This window comes from Tachypleus tridentatus, chromosome 6, assembly GCF_004210375.1.
Source record: "Tachypleus tridentatus isolate NWPU-2018 chromosome 6, ASM421037v1, whole genome shotgun sequence".
Classification (NCBI taxonomy): Eukaryota; Metazoa; Arthropoda; class Merostomata; order Xiphosura; family Limulidae; genus Tachypleus; species Tachypleus tridentatus.
Window position 1 is genome coordinate 63906563 of NC_134830.1, and position 23470 is coordinate 63930032.

General features: G+C 34.1%; 1 protein-coding gene across 3 annotated transcripts in view; it reads right to left on the reverse strand.

Moving 5' to 3' along the window:
* Positions 1–23470, reverse strand: part of LOC143252689 (cell adhesion molecule Dscam1-like) — a 125489-nt gene that overhangs the window by 46434 nt on the left and 55585 nt on the right. For all 3 annotated transcript variants that reach the window (XM_076505221.1, XM_076505222.1, XM_076505220.1), the window contains exon 3: positions 7621–7782. In XM_076505221.1, the coding sequence (XP_076361336.1) occupies positions 7621–7782 (162 nt within the window). The remainder of the gene's footprint in view (positions 1–7620; positions 7783–23470) is intronic.

The following is a 23470-nucleotide window of genomic DNA, read 5'->3' on the forward strand; positions in this document are numbered from 1 at the left end:
TAATCGAATAATTGGATTTGACCATCAGTTTTACAATTAATCAACGGTATCAAAGTGTAGATCGCATATGTTTTTTGAGGTGTGTGACTCGGACCCAGAAATCTCAGATTCAAAGTCAGGCGTGCTAATCATTTTCTAATAATAATAATTGTTTGTTTGTTGGAAGCTAAGCACAAAGTTACACAATGGACTATCTGTGCTCTGCTGACAACGGGTATCGAAAACAGCCTTCTACTGTTGTAAGTCCATTGACAGAGCGCCATGCCACTGGGGAGAAGGGCTTTTAATAACAAGAGAGTACAAACAAAATCGAATATTTCAAGAGCTTATGAAGTTTCAGTCCAAAAACCTAAAAGTAAGACGATCCTCTGTATAACAGATTTTATATACATTTGTTAGCTTGGTTAGTATACTCTACATTACGGGTCGTTGGTTCGAATCCCGCCATTGGATATACTCACTTTTACAGCCTTTAAGTCATTATCATGTGACGGTTAACCCTACTCTTCGTTGCTAAAGAGTAGCCTACAAGTTGGCGGTGGGTAATGGTGACTTGTCTCTCACCTCAAAGGCTCCAAATGTCACAGCGGCATGTATACGGTTTCGATACCCGTGGTGGGCAGAGCACAGACAGATAGCCCATTGTGTATCTTTGTAATTAACTTAAAATAAACAATCAAACTCACTTCAAAATGTCCCCAATGGCACAGCGGTATATCTGCGGAATAACACCACTAGAAAATGGGTTTTGATACACGTGGTGGATTGAGTACAGATAGCTCATTGCGCACCTTTGTGCTTAATTTCAAACAAATACTTCAAAATTAAAGACGGTTTGCGAATATAGTCTTCAAGTAACTTTTTACAAAATTGTTCCTTGATAGGACAGTGGTTAGCCTTCAGATTTACAATGTCAGAATCAGCGGTTTGATTCCTCTTGGTTGACACAGCAGATGGCTCACTGTGACTTTTTCATACGAAAACACACAAATTTGCGTGAAATTCAACAGAATAAGAGACAGCAGATTTATATCCTAAAGAATGTCAAGACATCAAACACACGCACGCGCACACATATAATTGTTCCAAGTTTTTGTTTTTACTATCTTTGAGGGTGTAAAATTTTCAGTTTGGATATTGTTAGGATAAAATTAAACTAAGTTGTTCTGGTAACACACAGCTGTGTGATTCGTTTTTAGAATAAATATAAGAACATTTTCAGGTAAGTAGAAATACAGTCAAGTATTTCACGTCTATATCATTAGTTTCACACTGAACAATCACGTTACAAGTTTTCGGTCATTTAAACGTGCAGTTTGTGCACTAAACAGGACAGAAGTCGTGTTTTCCTCATTTCATTTGAGCTTTGTGGTACTGCTCGTTTTTTTACTGTGTCAGTTCTAGCGACGTTCCTAACACTTGAAGATAGCTTACTCCTGATCACTGTCGGATGAATAGGTCAATTAGAGTACAGCCTGACAGCTGTTTCACCTTACAACCCTGTCTCATCGATTTTTCTCTTGGCCTGCCAGTGGCAGTTGGCGGCCACAGTTTTAATGGTGTCTCTTCCAATTACCACTGCTCATATACTTTGATGGCAGATTTCGCTGAACAGCTGATCAAGATGAAAGATTTGATAACTACGTTTCTGTTAGATGAGCACATATTATCCTGCCACTTTGAAATTAGGAGAGATCCCTCTTCTCTCCCACTGTTTAGCGGAGTAAACGTGATATGGCTACTCATACTGAGATATAATGCTCAATTAATGACACGACATATCACATGATCAAACTAGTTCACATCTGTATAAATAAAAATAAATGTTCTAAGAATTTATTTGTTTGTATAGAAGAGGGATAGGAGGAGATTCTAATAGCGTGACCAGTGACTGTATATGTTTTCTAGCGGTGCCTGTCTATGCGTATTTGTGTGAAAAACAAACGAACTAACAGAGTTCATAACCATTCACGTTACCGATTTATGAAGACATGGAAGCAAACGTAGACATTTTTTTTTCCACACACAGAGGCACTTATATATGCATTTTACTCTTTTGAAAAAAAAACATTTAAGTGCACAGTTTACAACGTAAGAAAACTTCGAAATCTCTTTCGGTATGAGAGACTTCAAAGATATTTATGTGTGTAAACAAAATCCTCACCAAGCTGTATCCTTCGTCTAAAGACATATTTGGATAAAATTTCCCTGAGCTGATGAAAGCTGAAAAAGTTTGAAACCGCAGTACTCAGCAGATCCATATAAACATTTGTTAGGTTATATAAGCACATGCATTCTATATTTGTAACGCAAAAAATATTAGGTAAGATTCATTTGAGTATTCTATGTATGGAACTAAAAATTTAAAAACTACACATATTAATACCAATTCTAGTGCCTGTTTTACTAAAACTAACTGAATTGAATTGTAGAAATGAATACAGTAGTTTAAAACATAAAACTGGGAAATGAATAAGTTTCCTATATAAATTCTGATTGAAAATCCACAATCAAGAACTAATGTACAAAAGTTCCAAACTCTGAAATGCAACATTTAGTCACAATGAAGATAAAAACATATTATTTAATATTCATCTTTCTAAACTAGTTAATTTTCAAATAGTGCAGCAAAATGCAATTATCGAAATTGGTTAATTTTCTAAAGTTTGAGTGTGTGCGCGCGTGGTTTTATTTCTCATAGCAAAGCCACACGAAGCTGTCTGCTACTTTGACTAAGAGGAATCAAACCACTGATTTTAGTGTTGTAAATTCGTAGACTTACAGCTGTCCCATAGGAAGAGTAAAGTTTGGAAAATAAATTTTCTAGAATTTTAAAGAATGGTATGCGTTAAATTATTTTGAACTTTAAATAACTATGTGTTTTATACGTTTTCTATGGATACTTGATATAAATAACTTTAATTTGAACGAAAAATAACTGTTATATTTTCAATGGGAAATCGTTCCATGCAGTAAAACTAAAATGTTTAGAAAGTATTCAGTGAATAACGTAACAGATTTACCAGTGTATGTTTATTTTAGTGTAAACACCTGTTTTAGTATAGTTTTATTTGTTCACAATATTGTTGCGAGCAAATTTTGTCGAAAGTTCTGCAAATTCACGTGATTTCTATAAAAAGCAGTTAGCCGAAGAAAAAAGGAAAATATTATTGGACAGCTACAGTCAGTGCCGTTTAGGTATGATGCTATAATTTTGATTAACGTTTATTAGTTGGAAAGCTAAAGAATTTGGCTAGGAATGTTTATAGATATCGAACATTACAAACCGTTCTACTTTAGTGAATTACTTTGGAGTTACTGTTTTTACGACAACATTAAATATATTCTTCAGTAAGTCGCAAACTGCTAGCCGATGTGATGCTAGTCAAAAGTGACGTCGTTAGCTCAAGCGAGGTGCAACAATATAAACTCAGAATTAATTTGCTTGTCGTGAACTTGGATCGTCGATAAAATATTCAGTTCTATACCGGATACAAGACTTAGTGTTGTCTGTAAATTTGTAAAACTGTTAGTAATAACCGTTAGTATAAACTCTATTGTTTTATGTTGTATATTAAAATGCATTTGTGTTAAAAAAGGGCATTGTGCGTATCAATCTTGTTGGAAAATAACATTATTTGATACATATTAACAGGTAATTAACTATTAAGCTCAAATTAATATTTCCAATTACTTGGAATAGTAATACATTAAAATACGTTATATAATAAATTTGAGATTCGTCCGAAAAGAATTATAACACGTGCTAATTGGTAATCATAAACAGGTATACAATGTATACATAAAGAAAATAAACTCAACATTTGAAAGCTAAAATGTTTAGAGAAACAGAGAATAGCTGGTATCGAAACTGAATACTGAAGAAAGAAAAGTACATAATCAATAAAAGAAATTTCAACACAAAAACAGTGTTTGAACATTGAGGAGTTTAAATTGAGTTGAACCACAGGTAACAGTTTTAGGGGTGTCACAGACAGGTGCTGGCCCGGCATGATCAGGTGGTTAAGGCACTCGACTCGTAATCCGAGGGTCACAGGTTCGAATCTTTGTCATCAAACATACTCGCCCTTTAAGTCGTGGGGGCATTATTATGTGACGATAAATCCCACTATTCTTTGGTAAAAGAGTAGCTCAAGAATTGGCGGTGGGTGGTGATGACTAGTTGCCTTCCCTCTAGTCTTACACTTTAAAATTGGGGACGGCTAGCGCGGATTGTTAGCTTCTTGGTTGACATATAGCCTTGCATGACCTGGCACATATATTTAGGTGATGATCTTACATTTTCATCACTTTTTCTATCAATTTAGGGAACACTTACTGTGAAGTTTTTGCAGTATAGTACCTGCAGGACAAATCTTCTTTTCACTACTACGAGTTCCTCCAACATATAAGGCAGAAAGCTTCTAAATGAATTATATTAGTCAAAACTTACAGTGTATTCAAGAGCATTTCACCCTTGTTGTAAAAACCTCATGTTTTACACTAGAGTAACTTTTGCATTACATGATATAAAATAATAAAAAAATATACTTAGGTGTTGAAGTTGTTAATTCTCTCTGTGTCTAGAGCTTTCATTCCAACACTCCTAGTGAGAAAGGTAAAAACGTTAACATGTATATGCTTCAGAGACGAGGAACTTTCAACAAATTTTCTATCTGTACAAAAGTTAGAGAAACATGATATCAACATTTGTGTTTGTGAATATTCCTATAAAAATGCATTTGAAATTTTGAACAAAGAGAAAAATGTGGGAAAAGATGATACGTGAGAATAATGAAAAGAATCTAATATGAAGAAGAAAAAATGGTGGAAAAAATTATTATTTCACCCAATGTTTTCATGTTTTTCTTCAGAATCACTGTCTGTTTTGAGACCCTAACGCATGTGGACGCAAATATGTTTAATCGATGATGCAGTACTGTATAATTATTATATAAGAATATTTATAGGTTGTCTGAGTTTTGCATCAGCCGTTGTTTTGGTCATAAGTAAGTTTAGAAGACTATCTACTACAATGTACGTGTGACGCACCTCGAAAAAAAGTAGTTACTGTTTCCTTGAACAAAGAGGGACTTTCGATAAGGCAGAATGTTAGAAGAGCTAAATTCAACTAGTCTACTGTAAGCTGCTCGGTGCAGAGATATAGAGAGACTGGTTGTGGGGAGTGGCATAAGGGAAGGAGTAGAAGGAAAGATTGCACATCAGCTTACTATCTGTTCTAAACATCTGAACCTGCAAAATCGTCGATTGTCGTCCATAGGTCTCAGAAATAAAACATGGCAGAACATTTCAGGAGTCATTGTCACCGTGCACCCTCGCGGTCTTGCCTGTGCTCTTTCAAGACAAGTAAGAAAGACAACCCTCTCTTACCAACAAGATAAGGAAAACAAAACTCATCTGGACCAAAGAACGTGGTGAATGTACTAAAGCAATGTAAAGCAAAGTGGACTTCTCAGTAAGAATTAAAGTTCAACCTACACGAAAAGCATTTTGTACGACGTTCAATGGAGAAGACTTTTATCTAGAGTTTTTGAATGCATTGTGAAGCGTCTAGTTGGTGAGATGATATGGATACGCATCGCTCTCCAGGGCGTGGTACGCCAGCATTTTGTGAAAGTTACCGGTTAAAGCCAATGATTCAGGATCACTTCGGTGAGTTGAGCTGACCAGTGCACATTGCATAATGACTTCGATCCATTACTCCATGCTGCAGGGCTAAAATGTTGATAGTATCCATACTCTCTGTAGATTAGACGTAAAATCAAGATAATATTTCGTTTTACTTGTACCTTAAGCTTTATTTCATTGCTTCACATGAAGGACTATCTTCGAAGTGTTTGTTTGTTTTTTGGAATTTCGCACAAAGCTACTCGAGAGCTATCTGTGCTAGCCGTCCCTAATTTAGCAGTGTAAGACTAGAGGAAAGGCAGCTAGTCATCACCACCCACCGCCAACCCTTGGGCTACTCTTTTACCAACGAATAGTGGGATTGACCGTCACATTATAACGCCCCCATGGCTGAAAGGGCGAGCATGTTTGCCGCGACGCGGATGCAAACCCGCGACCCTCAGATTACGAGTCGCACGCCTTAACACGCTAGGCCATGCCGGGCCCATCTTCGAAGTGAAAGGATCAAGATATTACGTTGTCCGGGCAACAGTCCACATCTCATCTGTATTGAAAACCTTTAGAAGATAATGGGTAACAAAATGCAAGAGAAAAACAAAAAAGCTCCTTGGAATTGCAGGAAGTCCAATTCGCGCGTGGCACTATGAATTCATTCCTGCCTACACCGAGTCCCTCGTACATCATATGCGACAGCGTTTCCAAGAGTTATCAAGGCCAGAGGGAGTGAATCAAATATTAAAGAAGAACTAGACACAGTGACCATGTTTTATCAATTGAATTGGTATTGTTGTCTTTAAATTATTAAAATATTTTCTTATTTGCCAAGTATTTGTAGATCACCTGCTATAATGTCGTAATTGGTTTAATAGATATGCGTATACGTGTTTAAGTAACTTAAATATACGTCAGCTTACAATACATAATAATAATTCCTACAACCGTTTTACACTAGTTATAACATTTCCACAATGTAGACATCTACAGGAACCAAGGAAAAATGTGGAAAATAATTCGTTTATGTGGTAATTTTTTTCTACTATAACTGGTTTCACAGTTGGAAAAAATACAACAGTTGGTGCCAAACCTTAGTGTTTATAGTAGTAATTTCTATTCTACACATGAAGGCTGTGTTAATTTCTATCCTTCTCGCTGCTTATAATATAAACTAGTGAAATTTCAAACATAGACTGAAGTCTAAAAGTCTGAAGTTTCTAAAGTAATTGGAAAACCATGTTTTTACTGAAGTTGATAACCTTTCTTTGCGTTCGTCTGATTGGATGATTAAGAACATGAGTGTGAGGCACGAACAGTTTTTATTTTACTATATTTAAAGGAACCACGTGTATTAAAGAAGAAAACCTTCTCATTACGTTGTTCATAAGCTGAAAGATACAATTTGATTGATGACATCTAGCAGTTTAGAAAATATTACATTTACTGCACAGGCAATTAAAACTGATCTCGTTAAACAGATCGTGTAGGGGTAATTCTGACCAGTATTGCTGTGAAGACATTCTATCATAGTACGCTGAAAACGTGAGCTCTCATCTCGTTAAACAGATCATGTAAAGCTAATATAATGAAAACATTATATCATAGAATGCTGAAAATTTGAGGTCTAATCTCGTTAAAGAGATTGTGTAAGGCTAATTTTGACCAGTATTTTTACAGCTGTGAAGATATCCCATCTTACAATGCTGAAAACGTGAGCTCTCATCTCGTTAAAAAGATTTTGTAAGGGTAATTCTGATCAATATCTTTATAGTTGTGAAAACATTTTATCATAGAATGCTGAAAATTTGAGGTCTAATCTCGTTAAAGAGATCGCTAAAGGCTGATTCTGACCAATATATCTTTATACTTAGGAAGAAATTTTATCATAGAATGCTGAAAATGTGAGATCTTTAACTACGTTTAATAGCAACATCAACATAGCAAGAAAATATATTAATAAATGAAATTATACTTTACCCTTTTTCTTTCCAATGTGAAATATTTTCCCATCGTCCCGCATCCATGACGTCACTATGACGTAGTCTTTAACAAAACTAGGTATCTGGCATTTGAAAACGGCTGTATTACCTTGAATAACAAATTCGTCATAGACCCGGACTTCATAGTTCATATTCAACACTAAAGCAAAACAACAACAATAAAAACTTCAGTTACTAAGCAAGAAAGTATATACAGTGCAACCTCGGTTCTCGAACTTAATCCGTTCCAGAAGGCTGTTCGAAAACCGAATCAATTTTTCCCATAAGAAATACTGTAAATTAAATTAATCCGTTACAGACCTCCAAAAATTACGCATTATGAAGCATTTTAAGTGAAAATGTTGCTTATTTATACCTGTATAATAATACTTACATGCATAAAGTCAACCACAAAAACTATAAACACAATAAAAAAACAACAAATGAAAATTTAACTGCACTTTACCTGTGCTGAAGAGAGCTGATGGCGAAAGTGAAAGGTGGTAAGGAACGTGGAGAGTAGGAGGGTTATTATTGTTTGGAAGGAGAGTCACCTTCCATAAAAACGTCAGGTAACTCTCTTTCTGGGGTTCTTTCTCTTTTCTGTCTCTTTGCACCGCTACAGACTGCTTAAGACTCACTGGACCTATTTCTCACTAAATTTTGTCTAATGAGGTTTGTTTTTTGCCTGGCACCCTCCCCATGTATAACCACACTATGTATGCCACTTCTCTTCCTATATTTTTAAACCACCCCCTATTAGCCTTAAAGGCATCACTTGTATCAGCACTCGTTCCAGGGGTGTTTTTCAGATGGCCAGCATGCAAGTGCTCTGCTTTCTCACAAATGATGGTCTCAGAAATGCTATCATCAGCTAACTGTTTTTGTTTACCCAAATCAACAACAGTTTTTCTACTTCTTCCATTGTTTGTGATCTTTGTTTCGTAAGCACTGTCACTCCTTTTGCAACATCAGCTTCTTTGATGACCTCTTTATTTTTCAGCATGGTGCAGACTGTAGACTTCGCCATACCAAACACGCGAACATCACTATCATAATTCGCTTTGAGATCTTTTTTCACCTCTATTGTGGCTCTAACAACTTTTCTTTTTGGTTTGCTGCTTTCATTCTTCTTCTTTGATCCCACGGTGACTTATTTAATCAGGATATTTAAAAAATAAAAATAAAAACGAGAACGTTCACAGCAGATTTTAGCGGGAGTGTGGACTGAGCGACAGGTGCGGGTAAAATGTTTTGGGCAACTTGGCATGGGTCGAAAATGGTCGAAGGGTCGTTCGGGTCATCAGTTGGGTTATTTCGGGGGATCGGGCCACGACAGCTTGGTTCGGGAACCGAGTTTATGTTCGACAACCGAGACATTTTTTTTCTCGAACAATTTGTTCGAAAACCGAATTGTTTGAGATGGGAGTCGTTCGAGAACCGAGGTACCACTGTATTATGATAATATTTTTTTAGAACTTGCATGTTATACGCTGTTCAAACAAAACATGAGCGAAACTGAATAAAGCCTGGTACTGGTCTACTTCTCTTTTGGAACAAAATATTATTAACATTAAATGTATAGGTAATTCCGATAAAAATAATGTATATTTTGTTCGACTGGGTGTGACCTAGCAGTTAACATGCCCATACCGTGAATCCGAGGGTTTATGGTTCAACTATGTTTGCAAGAGGGGAAAAAAAAACTATCTGTACTTTTTAGTCATGAGTAAATGATAACAATGATCCCACTATTCGGTTGAACAACATGTACCCAAGGAGTTGGCGGTGGGTACTATTGAGCAGCTGTCCTCTGTCTAACTAAATTAGGGACGGCTATGTGCATATAGCCTTTGTCTGGTTTTATACAAAAATCTAAACGAAGAAATAGCACAATTTTTGTTAGTATTTACGTTTATTTTAACGAACTACTCGCTCAAGCTATACCTAGAGCAATTGTAAGCTCATAAGAAATTATATAGAGTATAACAATACGTGCTTTATTACTGTTTAGACGTTTTCAATATGAACATGGCTTTCAGGGTCAAGATATTTTTCCAAATGTGTTTGGTTTATAATATCATTAAATAATATATTAAAGATAATTTTAAAACTGATGAAGGGTAAATAGATTAACTGGGTTTTAACATATCAATCATTTATTAAAATCACTTCCAACTTTTACTTAATGTTGATTTATACATATATATAGTGAAAAGTTCATAAGTACGATACAGATGTGTGTCTTTCTTATAGCAAAGCCACATGGAGCTATCTGCTGTGACCACCGAGGAGAATCGAACTTCTAATCTTAGGGTTGTAAATTTGTAGACTTAACGCTGTCCTAGCCTGGGAAGATAGTAATGAAATACATTACAATGGTTTATTTCAGAATAACTTGATGAATGATTTCATTAATTAAATAATGTATTTAATGTAAACGCTTTTGTCCATGTTAGACATTTTAACATTAATAATTATTATTGTTTCTTTTTTTTTATCACAAAGCTACACATTTTAATGATGAAGTCCCTAAACTTAACTCTGACCTACAGAGGAAGGAAATAACATTAATAATAGCACTAAATAAGACGTCACAAATGAAAAAAGAAAGTAAATTGAAGGCACAAGTTAATAATTAAAATGAGACAAAAACATATACGAACTTAATATTTGTAACAATAACTGTTGGCTGGTTTAAATTGTCTTTCGCTATTTGCTCTATTTAACTATTTCGAAATGAGAACTTGGAAACTGTCCGTTGCAACAAATGTCAAAGTGTTCACTTCGTGAAATATTACGTGTTGATGGATCCCGATTTTATATTCGTTGAATTTGCACTCTCACTTACACACAGTTTCTTTCCACGTTGACCGATGTAATTTCCGCTGTGGTTCGAACCTTATTATACAATATACAAAAAAATTCAGATTTACAGTTCATTTTAGCATTAACTTTAAAGGGTTTTCGTGATGTAAAGATGATTATTTCCCGGTTTATAGGTGCTTACATGTGTCGCATCGTTTCTTGCGCTTTTCTTCCTCTTCGTGAACTTTGAACGTGTTTAAAGTTTTTAAAAGTTCTTTTGCTACCTTGGACTGTGTATTATGTTTTGAAGCTATAATATTCTTCAGATCTTGAATTGTTTTAGTGTTAAAATATCTGTGCGGAGAATACATTGAATATGTTAAAATTATATGGATTGTATGCGGTAATACCAGTGATCTGTATTCGTTCACTTTTAATACCTTTTTCCTTTGATTTCTGTAATTTTGCTGTCGGAATTTTTTGACCTGGGAAATACGAATGTTTACTAAGTTTGTAAGAAATTCCTCGAGTTCTTCTAATCATTTTGTTTATTTGGTGTCCTGTACCAAATAGCTGCACTGATGGTCCCTTTTGTTTGTCAAACAGTTGATGCCTTTTGTTCAAGGAATGCACGAATCTTATAACCTCAGATAACTTCGCAACTCTAAAAAAAATTACTATAACCTTTAATTTGGTTGAAAAATTCGCTATTAAACCTCGCATGTCCATAACGCAGGCACGTTACAACCAATCAGATGAGGTACCTCAATGCGTTAGGTTATTTCCAGCATCGCTTACTTGTGGTCACGATATAATCAATATTTTATTTGACGAGGATATAGAGAGCTCAGTGGAACTAAGCTCAGAGTAAACAGATGCTTCTTTAAAGATGGTGTCTTCTTCCAGTGGTACGATGGTATGTATGAGGACTCACACCGCTAGAAACCGGGTTTCAATACCCGTGGTGGGCAGAACACAGATAGCCCATTGTGCAGCTTGGTGCTTAATTCCAACCAAACCATACCAAATATAAACAGTGGGGTGTGTGTGTTTTCTTATAGCAGAGCCACATCGGGCTATCTGCTGTGCCCACCGAGGGGAATCGAATTCCTGATTTTAGCGTTGTAAATCCGGAGACATACCACTGTACTAGCGGGAGGCACATAAAAAGTGGTCTGGTTAAGTTTATAAAGAAACCAGTATACGCAATTTGTGTGTTCTGAAGCAAAATCAAGCAAAGAATGTTCAGTTTCAGTGACAGACGCACATACAGATGTTGTATGTAGAAGATTTATCTCTTGTTTGTGAAGTTTAAAACAGTTACAAAATCAGAGACTGCACTTTCTTGGTTTTACGTTTTTAACAGTATAAGGGAAAAGTGTTGTGTCTTTTTCTTTTTAGTTCATTTCGCTTTCCTTTTACAAGTGTTTTGATAGGTTTGTTTGTTTTACTTATTAGTGTTACGCCACTCAATGTATTTAATGCACTAGATGTCCCAAATTGTGACTGATAGACTGGACGGAAGACAGCTATTTAACATTCTACTGCTATCTATGGTGTTATCTTTGCATGTATGAATAGCGAGATTTGACAGTCTCCCTTATAACACACCCACGGCCCAAAAGAGCGGAGCACGATTTTTCTTGTTGCAGTAAAAGGATGTAATCGGTAGACTCGCAGATCCATAGTTCAACAAGCTAACTACCGTATCAAGGTTTGGTAGGATATTTATCTAATAAAGGAAAAAAGTCTCATGAGCTACCTTTCCTGTCTTGATGAAATGTATTAATTAATTTGTTCCATGATCAGATAGTTAGAGCTCTCGAGTCGTAAGCTGAGTGTCGCGGGTTGGAATCCCCGTTGTACCAAACATGTTCTCCCTTTCAGCTATGGGGCGTTATAATGTAACGATCACTCCTACTATTTGTTGGCAAGAGATAAGCCCATGAGTTGGCGGTGGGTGGTAATAACTAGCTGCCTTCCCTCTAATCTTACAGTGCTGAATTAGGAACGGTTAGAGCAGATAACTCTCGTGCAGCTTTGCACGAAATTTAAAATGAACAAACAAATCAATGTGTGATTACATTTCTTTAACAGCTTCTAGACTAGAAATTAGAAGATGCGAGTTTTGTTTCAAAAATACCCACAAGCACATAAATTTAGCAATCACATTTACGTCATTTATATTCGTGGTAAAATTCTGAAGCTGTTATTAATATTGTTGTGATTAGCCACAAAACACAAGTACTTATTTAATAAAGGTATATTGAGATATATTTCTACTTAAAACTGGATAGGAGAAACCATAATATTTGACATAACGAACCATCTCGGGGAAAAAAAAAAAGAGTTATATCTATTCTGAAACTATATCTCACGTCATATGGACTTGAGAGTTATGAACTATTCATGTCAAGCATGTTTGTACAACATCTACACCAATTTATGTCTTTTTTTTTTTTATATTGGGAATCGTGTTTAGAAAATATATCAGCCCTGCCTGTTTAAAACAGTATCAGCGGTAAAGCTACGAAACTGTAGTGTGGAAATGAAAACAGACTGGATGAAATACATTTACAGTTTTTAAAAGAGTGAAAACTTTTATATTTTGTTATCCGACAAGCTAAAAAACTTCCTGTTTTTGTTACTTTTTCTGTTCATTTAGTCAACTATAATTCATTGATATTTCCATCTGTTATATAAGTTCCATGCAACTGTTATATAAGTTTAAATACTTCTTTGTAAACAGAGATGTCAGCTTTGTTCACTGCAAGTACAGTTTCGAATACAATAATTTCTTTTATATGCTTTAACAATAATCTCAAGAGAAAGTTAGAAATGTATATTTGACAAATTATAGTGGTATGTCCTTAACGAATTGTCTCCCCGGTAGCACAGCGGTATGTCTGCAAACGTACAATGATAGAACCCAAGTTTCGACATTTGTGGTAAACGAAACAAAGATAGACCATTGTGTAGCTTTGCGCTTAATTGTAAACAAACAAAACTTTAATTAATTATTAGGATGTATGTCGGTTTAACGAATTATGTACAACACGTACTACCCATTTATCTTGCGTTAGAGTTCTATGGAAATATTTTGATAAATTTTATCACATTAATTTGTTTGCATCTCACGTCTGATAGTTTTCTGAAAAGTTAAGGACATGCTTGAGAAAGATTAGTTTGGTTGTTTTGAATTTCGCTCAAAGCTACACAAGGGCTGTTTGTGCTAGCCCTCCCTAATTTAGTAGTGTAAGATTAGAGGGAAGGCAACTAGTCATCACCACCCATCGCCAACTCTTAGGCTACTCTTTAACCAACGAATAGAGGAATTGACCGTCACATCATAACGTTCCACGGCTAAAAGGGCAAGCATGTTTGGTGTAACGGGGATTCGAACCCGCGACCCTCAGCTTACGAGTCGAGTGCCTTACCCACCTGGCCCACTTGAGAAAGAAGAATGTTCTTTAGTTTAATGCAGTGCTACACAATCGTGTGGATCGAACCCCGAATTCTAGCGTCATAAGCTGTTGAAGTTGAGCTTTCGTAGGGCGAAAACAAATAGCCGAACAACTAAGAAAACCACAAACTTCTGAAAATGAAGAGCTAAAAGATTGAGTAATTATTTCCACGTAAAATTACTTGTATCCTTTGCAAACTGCTTTATTTTTTAAAAATTATCCTGCAACGTATTATCGCCCGTTTATGTCACCAGACATCGGCTTTCGCTTGAGGGAAGATCATTTTTACTGTATTTCTGAGAAATGCTAACAGATGAATATCAGGATCAGGGTATAGTACTGATCCACTGTCATTTGCACTGCTAGTAAACTTAATTTTCAACATATACATTATTGCTTTATTAGGATTAATTATATAGCAACAACTTCAAAGGAGAAAGCTTTGTGATCTTTCACGTAAATTGGGTATCTTCCCCTTGCCTTTATGTTCTTTACTCTCATTAGATTCGTAGAACATATTTGTAATTTATCGATGGGTTTTAACATAGTTACGGCAAGTTCAAAGATTTTGTAGTTTTGAAATCCTCTTTTCTTTGAGTCACAGTAATACGTAAAACTTAATAAAAAGATGTGGTAAATATCAGTGTTTTAATAAATAGATCACATGCTCAAACAACGTATCTGTTCTCTGCCTTGGAGGTAATTTTCAGGGATTACAACACTATATTTCGTGGTTAGATCCCCGAGTTGAAAAACGAAGACGTCTAGCTTTTCCATTTAACGTCAAACGGTTGGAAGAGATGTGTAGTAATATTGTTACTAACAATTTATATTATATACTGAAAGGTAAAACGAGGTCGTATGTCAAAGGCATTATGTAGATTAGGGAGAAAGACTTGAAAGCAAAAACAAATGATTCCTTAAATAAATCTGAGTGAATCTAATAATTTATATTGCGTATTATGTACTTAACCACCACTAGTTGTAATGCATATGACACAGAATGTTTTAATGTTACCTGTAAAAATAATGTTGAAAATTGAATTTCGTACTATTATACAATCATATAATCACAATAGCTTCAAATTTGTTTAATGAAAAAGCGCATTGACATACAAAGTTGTTGTTTTTCCTTTTCCTTGGCGTTTATTACAAATGATACGTTTTTCAAGTACAAGTGAGCCCTTCTATGGTCTCATTTGTTCAAAGCTATGTCATCCAGCTTTAAATAACACACCTCTAACTATTATATAATATGTTGCTCTGCCTTAATAATTATACATATATTAGCAATAGCAACAAGGCAGAATTTTATATGCTGTTTCAACCCTGTTTTAATGCGAACTTTCGGCTCCTTTATCGGGGATTTCAAAGGGCTTTTATTATATATGGAATTATAATATTTTGAGGCGATGAATATATTTAAAACTATCCTTATTCTGGTCTACCATCTATTATTTGAAAGAAAATGTAGACTTAAATGTATGTTTAATTACACACAAACCTTTCAGTGGCTCACCGACAAGTCTACAGACTTGGAACGCTAAAAACTGGATTTCGATACTCGTGGTTGGCAAAGCACAGGTTGTTCATTTTGTAGCTTTGTACCTAAGAACAGTCATCCAACTAAACAACAACACGCGATAAACAAGTCCGACATGGTCAAGTGGTTAAGGCGCTCGAGTCGTCATCTGAAGCTTGTGAGGTCGAATCGCTATCACACCAAAAAGTGCAGGTCAAATATTTTCTAATCATGTCCTATTGAAATGAAAGTGCTTTTTATCTTAATGATCAAGTTTATATGAGAGATGAAACATTTCTAATTAATTTTGTTGCTCATGAGTTACTTTTAGTCAAAACCTTCTTCCCCCTAAAGTAACTTATCGGCATTGAATGTAGCAGATGTAGTGTGGTTGACATACTACGTTACACTGTTTACTTCCACTTTGAAGTTATTATTAGCAATGCTAAAACCAGTTGTTGTTTAAATGCCCTTTCAGGAAATATCTTGCTTCAGTTGTTTATAACATGTTCCTTTTGAGTTAAGCAACTTAGTATTTAAAAAAAACTAAACCACTGGCTGATGTTTACCCCCAATAAACTTGTCTCTACTTTTCATAACTTAATAGACCCTGCATGATCGGGTGCTTAAGATACTCGATTAGTAATCTGACCGTCAAGGGTTCGAATCCCAGTCACACCAAACATGCTCGGTCTTTCAGCCGTGGTGGCGTTATAAAGTGATCGTCAATCCCACTATTCGTTGGTAAAAGAGTAGCTCAAGAGTTGGCGGTGCGTGGTGATGAATAGCTATCTTCTCTCTCGTCTTATACTGCTAAACTAGGGACGGATAGTGCAGATAGCCCTCGTGTAGCTTTGGCGAAATTCAAAACAAACAAGCAGAAGACATGGCAAAACTTAATTTTATCTTTACACTATATGAAAAATTAATCAACCAAAATAATTATGTGAACGAACAGTAAATAAGTATAGATGAAAAATAAAAAAACAACAACACAGAAAGGCAACAACAACAAACACACGACAATTAAATACGTTTCATATTACAGGTTATCAACCGTTTCACCGCGATTGCGCTGCTCCAAACAATAAATGGTACGGGAAATTGTTAACATAATTATAGTAAACATATAAAAAAGCTCTTTAAATAAATGTTTCATTAACGAACACTTGTTTGTTTAAAAATATGTTTTGTTGTCGGATTATTGTGTAGTATTAAATACTAGTTTCTCTAAATACTTATCTCTGATTTCATATTGCACGATGAACGAGATTACTTAAAATTTCTTTTTTTAATTTCGCGCAAAGCTACTCGAGGATTATCTGCGCTAGCCGTCGCTAATTTAGCAGTGTAAGACTAGAGGGAAGGCAGCTAGTCATCACCATCCACCGCCAACTTTTGGGCTATTCTTTTACCCCACATTATACCTTGGCCGTCATATTATCACGCCCCCACGGATGAAAGGGCGAGCATGTTTAGTGCGACGGGGATGCGAACCTTCGACCCTTAGATTACTAGTCGCACGCCTTAACCAACCTGGCCATGCCGGGCCTTGCCAACAAATAAACCGTTAATTGTGTAAACATTTTATGTAACTTCAAGTTGAAATAAAATGTAACCTGAACTATTACTCCAGAAAATATAACTGGTTTTATTTAAGCTGTAACAGCGAAAGGCTTAAATAATTATGTTTTCTGGAGTAATAGGCCGTATTTTATTTCTCTTTTTAAGAATGAATAGAACTATACAAGGTTTAAACTCGCATAACAACTTCAATGTCTTTAAAACATGTATCACTTAAACATCTTGTTTAATCTACAAAGAAATTAAGTTGATGTATTTCATCCCCTGAAAGATGTTTATGTTAAACATTTCTAACTGTCTCTGCTCGAAGTTTCTCAGTGACGCCCTTCGATCACACTAACATTTAGTTAAAAGTTAAAGGTGTCATATATTGACATTTTAAGCCTGATTGACACCTAATGCGACACATAGTTAAATGGCCAGGCGAGAAATCTTTATAGCTCAGCTAAAGCAGTGCCTGATTTTGAATTATAACCACAGGGTTTGTATTGTAATTATATACAAAGCTGCACAAAGGCCTATCTGTGATTTGCCCACTACAGGTTTCGGTGCCTGATTTATAACAATATGAGCCCACAAACATATCACTGTGTCACTGGGGGGCATTATCAGAGGGATTTATTCGGCATTGCAACCATCACTGATTAAATGTTACTTTTATAACATACTCGCAAATGAAAGTGTGGAACGTTGAACATTGATCAGCCCGGAACGTCTTCTGCTTGGCCATGTCCGCCACAGGTAATCAGAACTAATAATCAAATATACTGATGCTCTCTGATCGAGGACTAGTCTCACCGGTAAAATGTCTTTCTGATTTTTGAAAGTTTGATTGAATAATAAGTTGCATTCTGATAAAAAAAAAAAAAAGGGTATTTAAGTCAATTTTCAGGGAAAGTGTTCAGATTAACAATAGTTAATCACTTGAAGAGACTGGTTAATGAGTAAATGTTTCTGATAGAGATACAAGGGTTTTCAGTGTTAGCAGTCCCTAGATTTGAAATTGTCAACAGCATTCGCAGCCATTAATTATTTGGACAACTGTAATCAAAAATTAGATTTTAACGGTTTTGTTTTTTGGGTGAAGGTAAAGGAATGTTAACCATAGGCCTATTGATTCATTTTTGGCCTCTTTTGAAGAGAAACATACATTGTTAATACAAATAGAATGGACCATCGTGCTCTCCCTAAATGTTTATATTAACTAAATAAATTAACGATTACTTGAACACTAAGAACATTTTTGTAACTAAAAAAATCAATCCACAAGTTTTAAGAAAATGGTTAAAACGGCAAATGTGATAAAGTTACTCAAACAATATTTAATTTAAAAGTAACCCACAAACTGAATTCATTGAAGTTGTACAAATATAAGTGATCCATGGACTACAGGCAATTTTTTTTAGTATAGAAATTCGCCAGAAAAAATATAAAGCAGTTGTTAAACGTATTTGAGAAATAATTTAAACGCCAAATTTTTATCAGACGTTTCGTGACAATAAAACATGGGTTATTAAATAGAACCATTTCAGTTAAGATGCAATTTGAATCAGAACAACATCGCATGAAAATAAATATTTTATTGGTGGAACCAGCTACCAAAGAGAAACCTAAATAAACGTATTCCATTCTTTCAGATCCAGTCTTTATACCCAAGGAGTAATTTACAAATTGAGAATCCAGCTGAAACATGCTTTTACTAATTATCAGTTAGAAGATGTATACGGTAGAATTTAAGGAAAGATGATTTTCTGACGAACCTACAGGTAGGCTCTCATTAACAAAAAAAAAGTAAAAATAGTCATTAATAGAGCGGAACTTCCTTAAGCTGAGATGAGAAGGATGATAATGCACTGACACATTTAAAAAGAGGATGATGAGGAGCTAAATAAAAATAAAGATATTTATAGGAGGATAAAATATTGTTTTAGGTTTCAGGCATGTCAGATAAACTTACTTAAACATTAGGACTTATTAAACTAACACAGTGGCTAGGCTGTGATACCTAAATAATGCCTAGGTTCTACTAAAGCTGCATTTTGTTTTGTTTTGCTTCGGTATTTCTTTACATAGGGACAGACTTTGTAGGGTTAAATGTTCAAATACGTTTTATTAGGTTAACCCAATTCCCTTTTAAAGGTAATTTTGCCGAATCACCGCCAACAGGTCATTTATCATTATATCATATGCCTGGTCGTCAGCAGAATGTTGGTCGACCTTTCTTCTTGAGGAAAGCAACGGAAGCTTGTTGAAAGAAAAAAAAATGGCTGGTCGTTTGATGTGCACACGAATGAAATTGATGAGGGTTTGCTCTGTTGCTTACATCCAGTGAAAAAACCCAGTATTGACACTGATTTATTTCTGCCCAATCACAAACAAGAAGCTGAAAAGTCTCAACTGAAATATCAACTAATAATGACGAAAAACGGCGAATAATTGAGACATCGGCAATCAACTACATAAACAATTTCAGTGTAGAGACAGAGCATACAAAAACATCAGATTCTGCGCTTTAAATAGTACATGTTGGTTGAACTGAGAAAAAAAACAATTTAAAATCATGCAAAAGGCAGAACATTAAACATTACTTCTTCTAAAGATAAAACAAATAAGAGTAGGTCAGAAGACCGTAACGTAAGGCAGATTGGGTATTCATTCATTCATTCATTGGATTTCTGACCTGGAAATCAAATTAGATCTCCATTTAATTATCTAGCAAACTGAAAATGATATAATATAATATAATATAATATAATATAATATAATATAATATAATATAATATAATATAATATAATATAATATAATATAATATAATATAATATAATATAATATAATATAATATAATATAATATAATATAATATAATATAATATAATATAATATATATAATATAATATAATATAATATAATATAATATAATATAATATAATATAATATAATATAATATAATATAATATAATATAATATAATATAATATAATATAATATAATATAATATAATATAATATAATATAATATAATATAATATAATATAATATAATATAATATAATATAATATAATATAATATAATATAATATAATATAATATAATATAATATAATATAATATAATATAATATAATATAATATAATATAATATAATATAATATAATATAATATAATATAATATAATATAATATAATATAATATAATATAATATAATATAATATAATATAATATAATATAATATAATATAATATAATATAATATAATATAATATAATATAATATAATATAATATAATATAATATAATATAATATAATATAATATAATATAATATAATATAATATAATATAATATAATATAATATAATATAATATAATATAATATAATATAATATAATATAATATAATATAATATAATATAATATAATATAATAATATATTGCTCCAAAGTACGTGGTCTGTTTTAACATATACATTTTTTTAAAATTAATCGATTAATAGCATATACAGTAGAGAGACCAATGACCATATCAGTCAGAAGGCAAATTGTTTACTCTATTTTCATAAAGTATATATGAGAGAATAAAATAATAGAACTAAAAAATCCTAAGGAAACGTACTGTGATGATTTTACGAATAAAAATACAAAAGGTTTCCGTTTGCGTGAAATGCAACACAAATGTATGTATATATATATATATATATATATGTATTTATAACTACTATGAGTTGATATTTTTATTTTGTGTCAACGTTTCCTCGGTTGAATCAAAACTCGATGTCTAGTTTCTCGAAAGCTTAAGAACAGCTGAAGGAAATACTTGGAATACACAGAAATAAATATTTACAGCTAGATTAATGAGGCAAATAAGGAGTACCAGGCAGGACCTGCTTAATAGTTACATTAATGTAAAACGGATTTAAAATAGCCATTCTTAAATATGATTTCGACTGTTGGAAACGGTCAGTAAAAAAAAATCACAAATCGTGTGGGCCCGGCATGGCTAGGTGGATAAGGCACTCGACTTGTATCCTTTCAGCCATGGGGGCATTATAATGTGATGGTCAACCCCACAATGCGTTGGTAAAAGAGTAGTCCAAGAGTTGGCGGTGGGTGGTGATGACTAGTTGCCTTCCCTCTAGTCTTACATTGCTAAATTAAGGACGGCTAGCGCATATAACTCTCGTGTAGTTTTGCGCGAAATTCGAAACAAAAGAAACCAAACCAACAGTGTGCATAAATAATGATCTACAATATAAATATAAACATCATGCCATCTATTACAAGGCTTATTACAAACCAGGAACTATTTAGACTGTTTAGGCAATTGAACATCATTAGTTTAATAGTTAATAGTGGTAGTCATATCATATATATTTATATACGTCAACAGATCGACTTATATTCTTTATTACAGTAGACTAGGCTTATAACTACAATATATTACTATTTAGTCCACATGTGTGTGCAGTCTTCGGTTTATACTCAGATAGGTGCATGATATATCCAATAACATAAAAAAAAAGAAAAGCTAGTGTTGTAATATGTTTAACATGTATAAATAAACTTGCGTGTTCAGCATACAAATTATTTAAGTTGTACATAGCAACAATTCTCATACTTTTATCTCTTAGATAATTTCAGTTATACAATATGAAGTCAAACATTTTATAATCAGAGGCATAAACATACTGTTTATACTTGTTCGTGTTGGCCCAAACCCAGTTAAACAAAATCTCAGAAAAGAATAACAGACGCGAAAATCACAAAGAACTTCTTATGAAATACTGTTTAACTTTTATTTAACGTGATAAAAGTTTTTAACTTTCTTAGTATAAATTTATTATGTCATTTTTGTAAACAAATATTTATTTCATATATAAGTTACTTCACGTTTTGTAAGAATGTAAACAAATTTTTACTTTAGATACCAGATAAATGACGTTTCGTAGGAATGTAATTTCATCAAGAGTTAATGAAAATTATATGAATATTAAACATGCATTAAAATACCACGTCTGAACAGTTCTCACTTCTCTAAACTGATAGAGCTCAGCCACTTTAAAAACAATATCCAGTAATATTAACAAAGGATAAGGAAACATGTAGAATAGCTGTATATATTTATGTAAAACCAGGCCCGTTTTTACTTAATAGAAGTTAAACTCTACATTATTCAAGAGTACATATTGTCAAAAATTACAACATAAAATTTCTTTTACTTATCGGTTATCAAAACAAACTAAAACTAGCGGTGAGTGGTGATAAGTTGCTGCCTTCTCTCTAGTGTTACACTGCTAAATTAGGGAAGGCTAACCTTCATGTATGCTCGAAATAATACCGTACGAAATACAAAATAATGTCCTTTACATCAACTACTTTCTCTTTTGTATGAACTTAAACAGGATAAAGCATGCGATTGCAGGATAACTTAATTATCGAGCTGATCCCATTCCCCCTATACACAGTCCCACAGAAGTGAGTATGGAGGCTTATAGCGCTAAAAACTAGATGTGATGAGCAATAATATAGATAGCCAATTGTGAAGCTTTTTGCTGGATTACAAACAAATTAATAAAATTAACCGCCGAGATGCCTTGCTGTTACTTTCAGTCATGTGAAAAAGTTAGGACACCCTATGAAAGCCTGTGTATTTTTGTAACATTTTTGGATATATAGATATTTAATATCTATTTCAACAATACTGAGTGATTATAGGAATATACCTAAACAATTAAAACTGAAGAAAAGACTTTTCAAGATCTTCTGTAAATGTAATTCTACAAAAGTGCATATTCTAACTGATGAAAGAGTTAGGACACCCTACCCCCTAATAGCTAGTGTTACCCCTTTGGCTGAAATAACTGCAGTGAGACGCATCTTGTAGCCATCTACCTGTCTCTGACATCGGTCTGAAGAAAGTTTGCCCCACTCTTCAATGCAGAATTCTTTTAGCTGTGAGATGTTTGAGGGGTTTCTTGCATGTACATGTACAGCCCGTTTCAGATCACCTCACAGCATCTCAATGGAATTAATATCTGGGCTTTGACTCGGCCATTCCAGGACTCTCCATTTCTTAGTTTTCAGCCAGTCCTTGGTGGATTTACTGGTATGTTTTAGGTCATTATCGTGTTGTAGGGTCCAGTTCCACTTCAGCTTTAATTTACTTACAGATGGACTCACATGTTCCTCAAGCACCCTCTGATACACAGTAGAATTCATGGTGGATTTTATGATTGTGAGTTGTCCATGTCCTGTTGCAGCAAAGCAGCCCCAAACCATGACACTTCCACCTCCATGCTTCACAGTTGGTATGAGGTTCTTTTCCTGGAATGCTGTATTTGGTTTACGCCAAACATGTCCTCTGTTCTGGTGTCCAAATAATTCAATTTTGAACTCATCTGTCCAAAGAACATTATTCCAGAAGTCCTGGTCTTTGTCTACATTCTCTCTGGCAAACTTTAGTCTGACCTTGATGTTTCTCTTA